This window comes from Ptychodera flava, chromosome 1 (genome assembly GCF_041260155.1).
Source record: "Ptychodera flava strain L36383 chromosome 1, AS_Pfla_20210202, whole genome shotgun sequence".
In the NCBI taxonomy this organism is placed as follows: Eukaryota; Metazoa; Hemichordata; class Enteropneusta; family Ptychoderidae; genus Ptychodera; species Ptychodera flava.
Window position 1 is genome coordinate 35,816,496 of NC_091928.1, and position 15,761 is coordinate 35,832,256.

General features: G+C 38.5%; 1 protein-coding gene across 1 annotated transcript in view; it reads right to left on the reverse strand.

Moving 5' to 3' along the window:
* The window catches only part of LOC139136161 (ATP-binding cassette sub-family C member 9-like), a 34,241-nt gene extending 18,583 nt beyond the window's left edge, over positions 1 to 15,658 (reverse strand). The window contains exons 1-8 of the mRNA XM_070703915.1: positions 14,915 to 15,658; positions 11,017 to 11,256; positions 9,788 to 9,985; positions 4,224 to 4,376; positions 2,337 to 2,492; positions 1,588 to 1,722; positions 680 to 842; positions 239 to 279 (exon numbers count right to left, since the gene is read on the reverse strand). Of these exons, the coding sequence (XP_070560016.1) occupies positions 239 to 279; positions 680 to 842; positions 1,588 to 1,722; positions 2,337 to 2,492; positions 4,224 to 4,376; positions 9,788 to 9,985; positions 11,017 to 11,256; positions 14,915 to 15,511 (1,683 nt within the window). The 5' untranslated portion in view covers positions 15,512 to 15,658. The remainder of the gene's footprint in view (positions 1 to 238; positions 280 to 679; positions 843 to 1,587; positions 1,723 to 2,336; positions 2,493 to 4,223; positions 4,377 to 9,787; positions 9,986 to 11,016; positions 11,257 to 14,914) is intronic.
* Between the last annotated feature and the right edge of the window lie 103 nt (positions 15,659 to 15,761).

A 15,761-nucleotide genomic window follows, 5' to 3' on the forward strand; every position in this document is an offset into this window, starting at 1 on the left:
TGATAAAAATGTTGCACTAAAATTTTGGTTGGAAAAATTATGGCACTAAGAGGGTTAAAGTTCATCTCAAATAAATTAAAAGCGGAGAGGTAAACATTCTGTACTTTATTTGGACATTAAGTCGTAAAAGGATAGACGAACAACGTATACAGGCAAAAAGGTGAACTCCGCTGTGGAAACAACAGTATCATAAAAATGTTAATTAGAATATCATGGAATGAACTCTGAATGCACTTACCACTAGCGTTACAATGATGGGAGTGGACTGTACGACACCCACTAAAATATGAAAAAGAAGTTGTCTGTTATAACAAGGATTTCATTGGGAAATTACCCCAAAACTCACATCATGATCAGAATATGACGCCTCTTGCTAGCCAAAGTGTGAAATCTTTCTATGCATACTGTATTGGCAGGGAAATATATTGATAAGCGATAGATGTGCACATAGACAGACAGACAGACAGACAGACAGACAGACAGACAGACAGCCAGCCAGCCAGACAGACAGACAGACAGACAGACAGACAGATGGACAGGCTGTCAGATCAGTCGCGGTATGTATCGGTAGGTAGGTAGGTCGGTCAAGGTAGGTACTAGGTAGATAGATTTGTTGATGGACAAACCGGCTGATAAACAGGGTGATGTACAGGGTGATATACAGGGGAGACACTCTTACTTGTAGCAACCATCAGCATTCCGCCGCGGAACATTTTCTTTATTTCTTTCAGACGAACTTCTTGAATTGCCGAACAAAAAATCTCTTCCCATCCATACAGCTTCAACAGTTTCATTCCTTGTAGCAACTCATTTGATTTCTTAAGACGGTCATCAGAATATTTCTGAAGTTTGAGAATATATAAAGTGATGTGGTAAATTTCTCGATCTTTGTACCTGTTGGTGCCTATTGAGCGGCTTCTATGCCCAGCGATTGAAGTCATGATGTTTAGGGGTACAATTGGAACGGGTGACCAAGTGTCTCATCATATCTTTCGCCTTGATGTAGTATGTGCCTCGAAATTGAAAGATAAGCTATTGCTAAAACTCTCCTCGATGAAACTTTCAAACATTCTCTCACCAACTGCAGGGAGAACATTTGAGGTCACTGTGCAAAATTTTGTACGAGACAAGCACATTACCTATTAACACGATCGGAACTAATTTGGGATAATTGGATCTTTATGTTTTTCGATCTTCATGTTTTTCAAATTTCTCAAAATTTGTAGGTACCCTGGAAAGCAGACGAGTTAACATTTGCAAATTAAACCAACATTACTTCACCGTCCAATTATGCCAAATTAGTTCCAATCTTGTTACTATAACGTTACGTTTTACTGAAAACTGAAATTCATTACAGCCGCTATACTCTTTGGGGAAAAAATAAACATCTCGAATTTTAAACAACTAAGACGATGAAAATTGCTCTTACTCTAAGAACTCTAAAGTAAGCTCCAACAAGAAGTAGATGAGAAAAGAACTGTAAAAAATTGATCAAAATAATCGACTAATGTATTACTTCTGGCTCCTGTTCAAACTATTAAAACGGCATTGTTTTTTGCAAATATGAGTTATCCCAAATGAACTTACCAAGGTTCCTTTCTGCACCCTTGACATGGCGGTACCAATGACAGCTTGTATCGGCGCAGTTAACAGAATCACCGATGAGCCAATCAGCGCGGCGTATCCCAACTCCAGGTACAAAAGCAATAATATGACGGCGATCTGAAATATGATATCAGTCGATCATAATCATGATGGTATGATGTGATGCTAAAGCACATCAATTAAGAATTATACAATACTTTACTGTGGTTTTTGAGTTCACTGAATATTTAGTTACAGACATTTTATGACATCGAAAAACAAACATCAGAGTGTGTGTGGGCCACGTCAGTATATTGCTACCATATCAATTTGGGTACATTCAAGGAGACATTTATGGCAGACCAAAGTAAAAAGTGCATAAGTCATGCGCAATTGTAAACACTTCATTTTTAATTTTCTCTTCTGGTTTTTGTTTGTACATTGAATTCAAATATACTGAACGTCTTCTTCATGCAAGGAAAAGACCAGCTTGGGAAGAGAGGGATTTTTCTTTTTCTGACGTCAAAACGTCAAGCAACTGTGTTCAAAGTTTTAGTGAACACTGAATCCGATGTGCATTTTCCCCTTTCCATACATAAATCATACAATCCTAATCAGTTACAGTCACAATTTGATTTCAATTTGCACAGTTCTGTTCCGAAAATATTTTCGGCTTCTTACTGAACACCCCCGGCGCCATTATTGACTACTCTCTGTATGACAACATGTATGCCTGCCGTCGTCCGCCTTACCTGGTAAGGCACCGACCAAATGTAATGAACGGTTTGGAAGAAGTACAGAAGGGTGTTAGCGTCGACTGACATATGGTTGGTTATCTGTCCCATCGTCATCTCACCACTCGATATCGTCCAGCTGGACAGGTGCAAAGATTTCTCGTAGACAAAGGTCTGCAAGGAAATGATACGTGAGAGGGTGATTTATAGTATTTTGTAAGACAAATCTGTTTCATGCACACTACAAGCAGCAGTGACGCTCTATAGAAAGAATTATACCACTTTGATGGGACTGTCGGGCACATGCACACCTTCTCTTTGGCACCCCTCCCAACATCCAATGTTGCATCCTAAACGTGCCTAAAGCCTATTTGGGGTTAATGTGCAGCGTCTCACAAGGTATTAGCCCATTGGTTGACTGAAACTAATCGCTCTTATCGAAGCATTTCCAAACTACCAATCAGTTACACAATAGCCTTAGTTTCAGACTCCTTAAGTTGGTGCAAATAGTGACAGTCTACCAATCGGATGTAATCTTCCCAGCTGCTGCATATCTGCATATCGGCAGGGGCTAGTTTCAAATAAATATATGTCAAACAAGAAATGTCTTCACGTCGAAAAAAAAACACATGGCAAGTGTTAAATTAAGGTCATAAAGATGTAATTCAAAAATTCAGTCATAACACAAATAAAATAAGTAAACACTAAACTAATTTAATATTCAAATATCAAATATAAACATAGACATAACATTGAATATCTTATCAGAATATGCAAACAAAATGTATTTAATTTTGCATTTATTATATTTATTTTATTTTACATATACTATACCTGAATACTAGCACTTTGGCAATGATAAACTTTAAAGAGGCACTCCCACTTGGTAACATTTTTAAAACACATTTTTTAAATGCCAATGGTCGATATTTGACGTGGCGACTGCGCGCGGATCGCGAGATATCGATAAAAACATGTCATTTCCCGAGCGTATTTTTCACATCCCGAAGTTTTACGATCGTTTCTGATTTTGACCCGAAATCCCCCGAAGGTTTGTTGTTGTGCTGATTGACGATATTCTAGGGAGTCTACAATAAGTTCGAACGACGCAATTAATTTACTTCCCACTGCAAAGACTTTATATACAGCATTATGCCATTACCTCAGGTAAGTTTTGTAAAACTCCTTACTTTTTGTCGTTTTCATTATTCTAAATCAGTTGTACTATATTTTTAACTAATACCACATAAACATCAGTTTTTACGTGTCAAATATTAGCCGCCTCCGATGACTACATTTTGTCGTCTGCCACACAGTACGTCGCGCGCGTGGTATGCGTCCATGCATGCCACTGGGCGGCCACTATGTATCAAACGCACGTAACTGTGCTAGTCACCTATGCGAATTCTGGTGGAATCAAACTTTGTTTTCCGTTTTTTCTCAGAGTCAGTAAGACTCGGCTTTCCCCCAGGGGGCATGACCGATCACCGACGCGAGTGGTATTACTGTGGCATAAAGCAGCGGAAGCGTAGATTCGTACTCCATAGCTTAGTTGACAATGGCCCCAGTGCCGAACGTTCGATGTTCGGGAGCTGAATTTAGGTGGGCCACCGGAATTCAAACTTTTACTTTTTTGAGGACATGTTTTTATCGATATCTCGTGATCCGCGCGCAGTCGCCACTTCAAATATCGACCGTTGGCATTAAAAAAATGCACTTTAAAAATGTAACCAAGTGAGAGTGCCAATTTAAAACTACTTCATCTTTTAAGTTATAAATTTTGTTTGGGCACGTGAGAGAATACAGCTATGTGATTTGATAACGCTGCAAATTGATTTCGGATGAATGGTGTATTTCGTGAAGCATTTAAAATTTCAACTACTGAGAAGTGACGGTTTACAATACCTGTATTGCCGCCCTGGCGTGGACACTCTCGCGGATGACGAGAAAGTAGTGATACTGTAAAGTGGCTAGTCTCGCTGCTGACGCCAGGAACATGACGGCCACCAGAACAAACCCATTGGTGAAGAATTCAGTGATGGTAACAAAGGGATCTTCCTAAAAATAAGCATCGTTGATGACACAGTCCCCACTTGTAAATAATGGGTACTTTGATTACATGTCCTCAGAGAGGATAGAGTCCTCTTCATTAATTAGGTCTGTGATAAAAATACTTTGATACAGATGGCGCTCAATGGCCAAGAATGAGTTCCATGGTGATGAAAACATAAAACCAATGTAGGCCACCATCCTAAAGTTCATAAAATGAGTCAACTAGGAATTAATCAACAGGATGTTGCAAAACATTTTGCATACAATTCTAACACTTAACAGATTATCACTGGTACCATATTTCATAAAGTTTGATGCAGTATTTACAACACTATGAGATCAACATCTGTATCAAGTTTCATCACATTTGACGTTGTATTAATTTGTGGCTATATCACCCTAATTAGGAAAGTTCATTACTTATGCAATTACAAATTAATTAAAATGACACTGATAAATGTCTTTTTCAATGTTAAAGCAATGTGAGCTTAACATCGGTTAACATCTGTATAAAGTTTCATGAATTTGATGCAGTACATATTTCTTGACATATCAGCCTACTTACGAAACTTCAGTAATTGACATGTTACTGCTACATGACGTGAAACAAATTGACGAGCATATGTATGAAATAGGTCAATGTCAACTTTGAATGATACTGGTGGAAATATGTCTGAGTTATGGCTCTGTACATGAAAACATCGTAATAAAATGGCTGCCTAGCAACCATATTGGATCGTATCACATAAAAAATCGACGTACATATGTATGACATAGGTCAATGTCCTTGTACCAACTTTGAATAAAATCGGTTGAGATATGCCTGAGTTATGCCTCTGTATATGAAAAAATCGTAACAAAATGGCCACACAGCAGCCATATTGGATCGTATCACAAAACAAATTGACGTGCATATCTATGACATTGGTCAATGTCCTTGTACCAACTTTGAATAAAATCGGTTGAGATATGCCTGAGTTATGCCTCTGTATATGAAAAAATTGTAATAAATGGCCGCCTAGCGGCCATATTGGATTGTATCACAAAACAAATCGACGTGCATATCTATGAAATTGGTCAATGTCCTTGTAGCAACGTTGAATAAAATCGGTTGAAACATGTCTGAGTTGTGGCTCTGTACATGAAAAAATCGTAATAAAATGGCCGCCTGGCGGCCATATTGGATCGTATCACAAAACAAATTGACGTGCATATCTATGACATTGGTCAATGTCCTTGTACCAACTTTGAATAAAATTGGTTGAAACATGTCTGAGTTATGGCTCTGTACATGAAAAAATCGTAATAAAATGGCCGCCTGGCGGCCATATTGGATCGTATCCCAAAACAAATCGACGTGCATCTGTATGACATATGAAGTAATCCTTGTACCAAGTTTGAATGAAATCGCTTCTTGCATCTCTGAGATATCTGTGTGAACGGACGGACGCACGCACACACGCACGCACGCACACGCACGCACGACGGACATGACCAAACGTATAAGTCCCCCGGACGTGTGTCCGTGGGGACTAATAAAATGAATCAACAAAGGTCAGTTGCTCTCATCTACTGTCTCTGTTGCCATGGCAGCAAAATATTTCCGGTGTTTCTAGTTTCCACGGATGCGGCCAACCGTGAGAAATCAAACCTTAACATCTATGATGTGGCCATGCTAACACTTTGAGGAAAACGATTTGACGTTTTCCAGGCGTTTTAAGGTTATGGTATCATCATGTCTTAAATTACCATGACAATTGTGATTTAAGATGGCGTTGAACTTAACACACAAATCTTTTCAAGGCAATACTTCTTACTTAAGCTGACATAACCCCTCCCCCCCTCCATACTATAAATGTTCGAGAATTCACTCGAAGAATGAAGAGGTATATATTTTGGGTAGAAAATATCAATTTTTATATTAATTATAAAATTTAAGACAAAAGCTTGATACTACTTCGTGAAATTTAGTATATCATTTGAAACTAGAGTAAATATAGAAAAATACCGCAATTATAGGGTGTCGCTCAAATTTGATCAGAATTGGTATATACCAGTATGGGTTACCAATGATCAACAATAAATGTTGTTTCTATCTGTTCAGGGGAGGAAAATTCTACGTTGATGTTTTGACAATGATTTCTGCACAGTACAACCAGAAAAACAAGAATGACAAAAGTAATTAAGGTCTGAAACTTTAGGTACTGGAGGTCAACTTTAGCAACATGCATAGCAGAAACAAGCCCCTCTTAGTTTGAGTATAGACGGTCTTCCCCCTTCTACTGTCTATGGTTTCAGCAGGTCTGTTAATATGTAACAGTTCATAAACAATGACAGAAAATGACTCAAGATCAGTGGAGTTGGCCTGTTTCTTACTGGCATGCCATCACTCCTGCACATTTGCAGGATTTCACTTTTTCTTACCTCATTTGCACATTTTTGACACTGATGTGTTCATTTGAACAAATTCACATCTCAACCCCTGCATCTACCTGTACACCAAATACTGAGATGGTAGCTCTGGCGGTATGGGAGCCTTTGTGTGTGACGGACATACATCCGCACATACATACCCACAAATATACAGACATACAGACGTCACCGACTCATCACATAAGCTCTTTTTGATATTTATATACAAAACCAAATATGAGCTAAAAATGACAATTTTGCTTTGCATTAGCTATTATCTTTTTGAAATGGCAGGGATTGAAAGCCTGTCATGAAAAAAAGTTATTAAAATCAAGATAAGCTAAATTATAATGACTCTTATTCAAAATGTAAACCTTGTTGCCGAACAAAATTGTCTTTTTATTTTACAGTAGTAGCTTCATATGAAAACTTCAAAACATTTAACCGACAAGAGTGGCATTAAATTTTTTGATATTTTGAACACCGAAAAAAAAGAACTAGAAAATCGGGTGATTTACATAAATTTGCATAAATGTACACTTCTTACGACTACATATCATACCCACGGTCCCTCCACAAAACCGTGTCATACCGAAAGCTGAACCCTTCCAACATTTCAATCTTGGGTCAACAAATTCATATAAAAATAGTGACAATATCACTGTTCGCTCCCATATAGTTATCAAAACAAGTCAACAATTGTATGAAACACGGACATACATATACAGACAGACAGACTGACATACACAGACTGGCACAGAGTGATGACATTGACCCCAAGTGTGCCTTGGCCCATGGAGAGTGATAAAGATATAACAAACAGCTGAATGTAATGATAAAATAAGGATAGGCTTATACAGGCACTGAGAGTGAATATGTTACAGCAATTTGATTAGTTTCTTTTCCTTTTCTACTTCTGTAATAATATTTAAGACAATCAATCTGCAAGGCAGTTTATGTATTGACAAATATGTTATCTTTTACAAGCACACAGTAAACTGTTCTTGATTTTTCATTTACAATATTTGACATAGACTAAATACATAACATGCAACCAATGTTTACACTTTGCCATACACCAGATACATGGAGAAATTTCAACATACATCATCAACTCAGAAACCCTACAGGAAAAGTAAACATTGTTTTCTTCCAGAACAGCTGGTACATCCACATCTGGAACAAACTTACAAACTTAACCAATTACACAAGGATGATGACACAAGAGATAAAGTTAAACTGTGGTGAACTTGACTATTCCTTTCAAATCCTTACCTAACTTGACATCTTAAACTAAAATACACTGCATGGTTAATTGTGCACAAAAATACATCGGGGTGGACCATTTGATAAGGGATGGTGTCTGGAAGATCGATGAGGTACATTATCTTTTTTATCCGATCCATTGTACATTCTTTTTTCCCCACTCTCCCACCTTTTCTTTTTGTCAAACCTTCTCTGGCTGAATTTTTTATTGGCATTTGTTTGGAATTTTTTCAAAATCTGCCAGGATTTTTTTACGCATTTCAACACCAAATACAGTTTACCATATCAAATGCTTACTAAATCACCACATTATATACTCTTAGTTCCAGTAGGTATAAAATTACAAAAAAAATCTTAAAAATACAAAATGAAAGATATCCCAGTAAAACTGAAAGTTTCGCAAAGTTGCCCCAAAATTCAAAATTCCGGATTTCAACTTAATTTCAATATATCTTATTAACAAAAACCCTAAGGACCGGTTTACTAAATATCAAAGCAATCAGACTGGTAAATTTTGAGAAACAAATTTTTTGACCAAAAATGAGAAAAATTGCCCCCCAAAAGACAAAATTGCAGATTTCATCCTAATTTTAAATATATCTAATTAACATAAACCCTAGGAACCTGTACACTAGATATCAAAGCTACCAGATCAGAAGTTTTAGGAGAAAAATTTTTGACCAAAAAAGGCAAAAATTGCCCCCAAAATAAAAAAAAAATTGCCAGTTTTCAACATACTTTCAATACATTACATTGAGATTAATCTTAGATACCTGTATACCAAATACATGTATCAAAGATATCAAATCAGCAGTTTTTGGATTAAAAATCTTTTTATCAAAAATTGGGAAAATTGCCCCAAAATTACAAATATGACAAATATCAATACAATTTGTACAAGCATGACTTAGGTCATCCTGAGGAACATGAATATTAAGTTTCATAGCAATCAGACGAGCGATTTCAGAGAACAAGATTTTTTGACTAAAAATGGAAAAAATACCCTAAAAATACAAACATGCAAATTTCATCCCAATTTTTGCACACATAATTTGGAATACCTAAAGAAATCTGCATACCAAGTTTCAACTAAATTTGACCAATGCTTACTGAGTATTAGCCATTTGCAGGATTTTTCCTTTTTCCCTCTCATATGCATATTTTTGGCACTGACAAGTTTATTTGAACAAATTCACATCTCCACCCCTAGGTGCACCTGTACACCAAATACTAAGACAGTAGGTGCTACGGTTTAGGAGTTTTTGATGTGGACGGACTAACAGACATACATACATACTTACATACATACACACAGACGCCATTTTGCCACCTTATACGAATACCTTCCATTTGCATATATACATATGCATATATGGGAGCGTAAAAATCGAAGCATTCTTTGCAAAAAGTGCTTTGAGCACAATGTGCTGTGTTACGAGCAGCGCCGCGGGAGTTTAATTGTTTTTATTGACACACTGTTTGCACAGTATCGCGTTCTACGGTCGATCTCATTTGGTCTGATACCTGCAATTTGCCTTAGAATCCTGTGTGGAGGGCAATGCCCTCATGGCACGTTACCATACGCCAGAGATCAAAGGGTCAAAAGCCATTGCCACACGACTATTGTCTCTTCTTCTGGTCCTTGCCACCTTTGCTTACAAATATTGACACCTTGTTGTATCTGCTAAAATTCAACCGTATGAAGGATGCACGACGCCAATAGGGCAACAAATACTCACGTGTTCTGTAGAGCTGTCAGGAGATCCATAGTATTGTACAGTGGCATAGGATACCACACCGCCAAGGGCAACGGGACTAATAAAGCCCAGGCTGTCGCCTACAAACTTCAACAGCCCGGCCCAGGCCATCACTTTCCCATACGCTGTCATAAACGTCCGCCATATTGAAGGAACTTGGCCCTTCTTTTCGGCCCTAATCTAGATTGAGAGATAAAAATGTTTTAAAAAGATTTTAAATTCCGACAGAGAATCATCCGTGTATCGAAATATTGGATTCTTTGAAGAAAACCGATAAATGTGGCCCAAACGTTTACAGATAAAAATTTAAACTTCACCATCATTTATGCTGAAGCGGTTAGATTGAAGGCACCCTTCGATATATTTACACTAAATTGAAAAGCTTTCATACGAGGGAAAAATATTGTGACCAAAACTTTAGTAAAATATTTAAAAATATAAATATTCAAGGTTCAAGACCAAGTCCATAGATAGCATCTGAATGACGTCATCAATAGACGAAGCCACAAATACATTTATCGAATTCAGGACGGTCGTTGTCAATAGATTCCCAAATTCAATATTAAGCAAAATAGCAGACATTATACAAGCCTATGGCCAACCAAACTCTCGTACGTTTTTTTTCATACTGGGTAACCTATACAGCAAATTTTGGTTGCATCTGATGATCTATTTCCGGAAAATTATTTTCCAGGGCGAACAAACAGACGCACAGACCAAGTGGGCAATATCAGATCCCGTGTGTGTCAAACATGGAAGCCAAGATATAAGTTTCTGAAGTGTGTCGGAGACTAAAAAGTGTCACCTCTAACAGAAATGAGAAATCATTTTCAGACTGTTTGTTTCGAATGCGTACTATTGCTCCTTTCGATACGTTTTACGGTAGTTTTACATGAAATTGAAGTTAAAAGCAATTGCTATAATATACTGAGGAAGTGTGACAAGTTTCAAAACTGAACAGTCGGGAACTGTTGGTCGGGAAATTTGTATTCTTTTTGATAAACTAAACGTTTACTGTATTTATTGCAGCTGTCATGTCATACAGGGCGAGGTAGGGGTAATAACATAATTGATTTAATTTTGATTTATTCCTCCATCGATCTACTTTACATGGTAACAAAATAATGTTATGGTCAGCGTGTTCTACATTCTGTTGAATTCGGCTACGGGTAATATATCATTACAAGATCGTCACGCATGCGCACTCTTACCTTCTCCTTTTCATAAGCTTTGCTGAACAGTTCGTAGTGGTGCTTCGCCCCCTCGTCTTCGGATAATTTTCCAAGGTCCGGTAACTCCAGGTCTTTCTCGTAACCCGTCTTCAACAACCAGTTCAGCCACCAGAAACTTATCCTGGACGGCAGGTTGACGTATTCGTGATAGAAATACATATCATTCTTCCTCAAATCCCTGTGAGGAATCGGTTCCTCGTAACCACAACAACCACATATCTGAAAGTTTGTGTGTTGCGTATATTATGTATAATGTCACTGACAGATACAACAGCAAAGCGACATAGCGTCGGGTATCCATATTAGATATACATCAAAACAAAACGGACGATAAATAAAATTCTTTGTTTGCCGTCCGCGTGCTGATAGGTTTTCAGAGAAAATTAAGAAAACAAACACAATGTTAACACTATTACAAATAAAGATATCATTTTTCTAAAAGAAACAAAATTAGAATTGAGCTTATGTGCACTTGTGTTTTTTGTCTGTTTGTTTTTTCCCTGGCTGGCATTTAGGTTTTTTCAAAAATCCAAGGACGGCAAACAAAGAATTTTCTTTAAGTGGCCTTAAGGAGATTTGACAATGAAGCCATTTATTATTTAGCATGCTTGATTAATGCTACAGAAAATAAAATGAGACCAGGTTTGATAGCCTGTTCACGCGACATTTACTTCCAAAAAATAACGGTAACCTTCGATCGAGCCATACATGACGAAGTGGGTGCGTATTTACATTACGGTGGTCTGTAAAATGCATAACAACAGAGCTAAGTTCATAGTGTATCTACCACATTCGTTAATGCAAAGTCTCTCCATCCACTGAGTAAAGTACCCTGCCGGCCTGGTTTAACAACACGGAACTAGGGTTACTCTCGGGGGGGGGGGGGGCTTGCAACTGGGCAAGCTGGTGTTAATTACGCTACTTCATGCACGTATTGAGTACCGCCCTCAAATTTTCGATAACTTCCAAGGATCTACTCCCAGTGTTTCATAAATGTTAAGATTCCACAGTTACGTGTGATTCGATACTCATCGGCCGCCGTAGTACGCAAAAAAGGGGCCATATAGCGGCCATATCCTTTCCTAGCTTCCCCCTTTTCGATACATACCACGGCGACCGCTTTGTATTGAACCACACGGAACTGTGTAAGATTCGCATACAGTTTTAACAAATTAAAGGCTGAGGTTTCCTCGGTAAATCCGAACCTAGCTGACTAAAACCCCCAAAGATATGTGTACCAAACGCGCGAGAATAGTTGGAAATGTCATAGAGTGTGGATTAATGCTATGTCATGATATAACGCTGACGGGCCCTGGGGTTCTATCGGTCAAAGATAACGGTTACGTAATTTTTAGTCGACTGATATCGATCATGTTTTTGATGACTCATTTACCTTAAGAATGAAGGTAACTTATTAGTCTCACTACTCAAGAAGTTTGCAAAGTATATGAACAATCAATTGGAGCCTTACAGCAATTTTTGGCCAGTTTTCGCCTGTTTTCCTACGAAGCACACGATTTTGATAAAGGACTCAATGTAGTACGCGTTGTGCATTACGTAATAAAATGAACAGCAATGACTAGCTACAATGGCTTGATATCTTATATTTTGTAGACAAACAAATGTGACGTAAGGAACTAAATTTATCCTGCATGCTACACGACCAGATTGGCCTTTTTAAGGTAGAAGGGGCCTTGAGAACAGCTATTTGGACTCTCAAACTTTTACAGTAATTTTTTGGTCAATCACTTGCCAAAGTTGGGGGGTGTTATTTTGAAGTTCACTGTGTAAATAAGGTTTTCACCCCCTAATTTTCATGAAAATAGAAAACTGAATTTTTCTTTTAGAGTTTACGCAGGACTGGCGGCCATTTTGAATTTCAAATACCGGTAAATACCAGCTACTTTACTTCCCTAGTACCAAAGTTTGTGTGATGACCCCTGGTTTTTTTCTTGATTTCGAAAGGTTGAAGGGTATTTCAAGTGATGACGACAAGGCTAACTTCATAACTTAGTTTACCTACCCATCTGCATACAATGGGTAAATTTTGGCCTTGCTGCACACGTGACGCTTTATTGTTGCTTGCCTGATAGACACAAGCGAAAACAATTTCGAATTGGGTTTGCTGATATCAGAGGTGAGGTATCATAGTATACCGGGTATGAAGTCTGTGACACATAATTATACATAATTATATATCTGTACAATTTGCCGGCAGGTTAGTCTTCAAAAGTTGTGATGTTAGGTGTTTGGTTGTTATTTTACACGAAATTCCATACACTGATATGCTTTGCTGTGAACGTTGTATCGTCATACTATAAATTCACGATCCTGGTACACAAGGGGTCTTTCTTGGAGTGAATTATATTCATACTGTCGGGGGTTTCAATCATGGCAGGGGGCATCGCACCGATTTTGATAAGAAAACGCATTCATGAGTGGATGGTAGTCCGCCAATAGCAGCGCCTAGATGGCGGGGCACCCATCGAGCACGATTTGATTTGCGTCGGGAGATTTTATTCAGTAGCGCAGGGTCCAATTGTGGTAGTAAATACTTTTGTATATATCCCAAGCTGCGTCATGTTTATTATACATAAATTAGCTAATTAGGGCATATCCCGAGTCTTGTCGGTGGGAAAATTAAATAGTGATAAAATCTGCTCTTTAAGACGAAGAATTACTTCGAACTACGAAAAATAAAAACTTTGCTAAATATTGAAGTGAAACTAAAATGTGATGGTCTGTGCTGACTGAGTTCCATGTTTGTATCAAATCTATTATGGAAGCTCTTTTGACATAGAACTTAGCAGTTTAGTTTATTAATCAATCAATCAGTTAAATAATACAAAATATGCAGCATCAGAAATTAATCTGTCTACATTATGTTTACGAGTTTGAACTTGAATTGATTTTTATTTGCGATGGTTCTATTCTGCCATACCAGACTGTATTGTCATCGCCTGATTTCAAGATATAAAATATGCAGCGTCATCGCCGAGTCATGCTGGAATTGGCGATTGTCCCAAAGTCACATTGCCTTGGCGTCGCACACACGTGCCTCAATCAATGGGACATTATCTTGAACCGTCGATTGTGTCACGCATGCGCTTAGTGTTACTTTGGAAATGAACCAAGAGTCAGGTATCTTCGTCAGAAACGTCATAATACAGTAACTTTAGTAGGGGTTCAACTCACGTGAGACTTTCTAGTGAGAGGGAACTCAAAGATCACCCTTCAACAGTTTTATGTTGTTTTTTAGGCAAGTAACCTACAGGTGACTTCAGAAAACTAGTTAGTGTCTGAACTAACTCTAATCGAAAAAGAAAAATATTTTTGTAAACTTTGGCATGCAGATTTCATTTTGTGTGCTTTAGACATAATGAAAAGCAAGTCATTTTTATTATATAATTCCAAATGGCTGTTTATAAACATGTCACAGTTCGTAAGGTCAGAGTTATAAATGATTTGGTTGGTAATAAACAGATAAATGGACTTTGTACTGGGATTTTTTATGGATAGCATGTGACGTGTGTCATATACCTGTGAGCACAATGCCATATTGCTAATTTAAGCTATAAGAACTGCAACACTTAGCTCCCACATATCATAAAATTCTTAAAAATTGTCTAGAATTGAAACCCAAAGAGTGTATTCGTATTTCATTAATCGTATTAGTGGTTCGGACGGACAGTAACGCCCTTGCGATATTGACAGATGACGCTGCAGTGCGCACAACTTTCGAGGCTTGAGCTGTGAAACAAAAACGTCATAAAATATGAAATGTCAGCAGGCGACTGTTCCCTGTGCGTGATTCTCGATACACAAACCACAGGTATTGGACAATGTACATGTGCTTGTAATGAAGACAACTGCTTACCTTGGTGAAGATTATTGTCAATTCTACAAGTATGTTTATGGTATAGAGTACTAGCGATGCGATTGCGACATCGAGCCTTAGAATGGTATAATCCAGACCCTGGTCTATCATGTCCACAGTTTTGACCGCTTCCCCGCCTGCAGCCGCAACCCAGTAGAGGAGTAAAAGCCAGCTCATATGGGGGAGCTGCCAGCACTCCATGTGGTGGTAGTACACCATGGCCACTGGCAAGGTGACGAAGGAAGCGATGGCGGGAACGTACAGGTGTGGCTGGGTCGAGCCAGCGTGCCTAGTCAGGTCCGTGACGATGCCTTCCGCCAGGCCGGCTAGGAGTACGACCCATAGCACAAAGAAGACGACCCATCGTATGTCGTGGCCGGGAAACTGTATGAGGGTCTTGGACGAGTACCGGCGAAAGCTTGTGCAACACCCGACGATTAGAAGCAGGAGGGACGTTAAGACAAGGAAAACGGTCTGAATGCCCGCACTCAACAGGTCCACAAAGCACATATTATAGACAGTACTGTCTAGGTCCCACTGAAAGTAATCAAAGTCTGTCGAGTTTTCCCCGCAGAACCAATCCATGTCGACGTCCATTGTTATCAGGCTGGAAAAGTTGTGAACCGAGAGACTGGAGAAGAGACTGGAGAAGTAAGCTGGTCTTGCGCTGTCACCGCCACCTGCCTGCAAGTGACAACACCTTCGTTGTCATGCGTGTTAAAGACACTTCGCAGCCGTTCCCTACGTTGACCTTTACCACTGTTCTTATATTTATGCAAATATTTGATATAAAATCTTTGTGACCGATCATTTGTTACGAAACACAAGACCATAGTCAATTCCATTC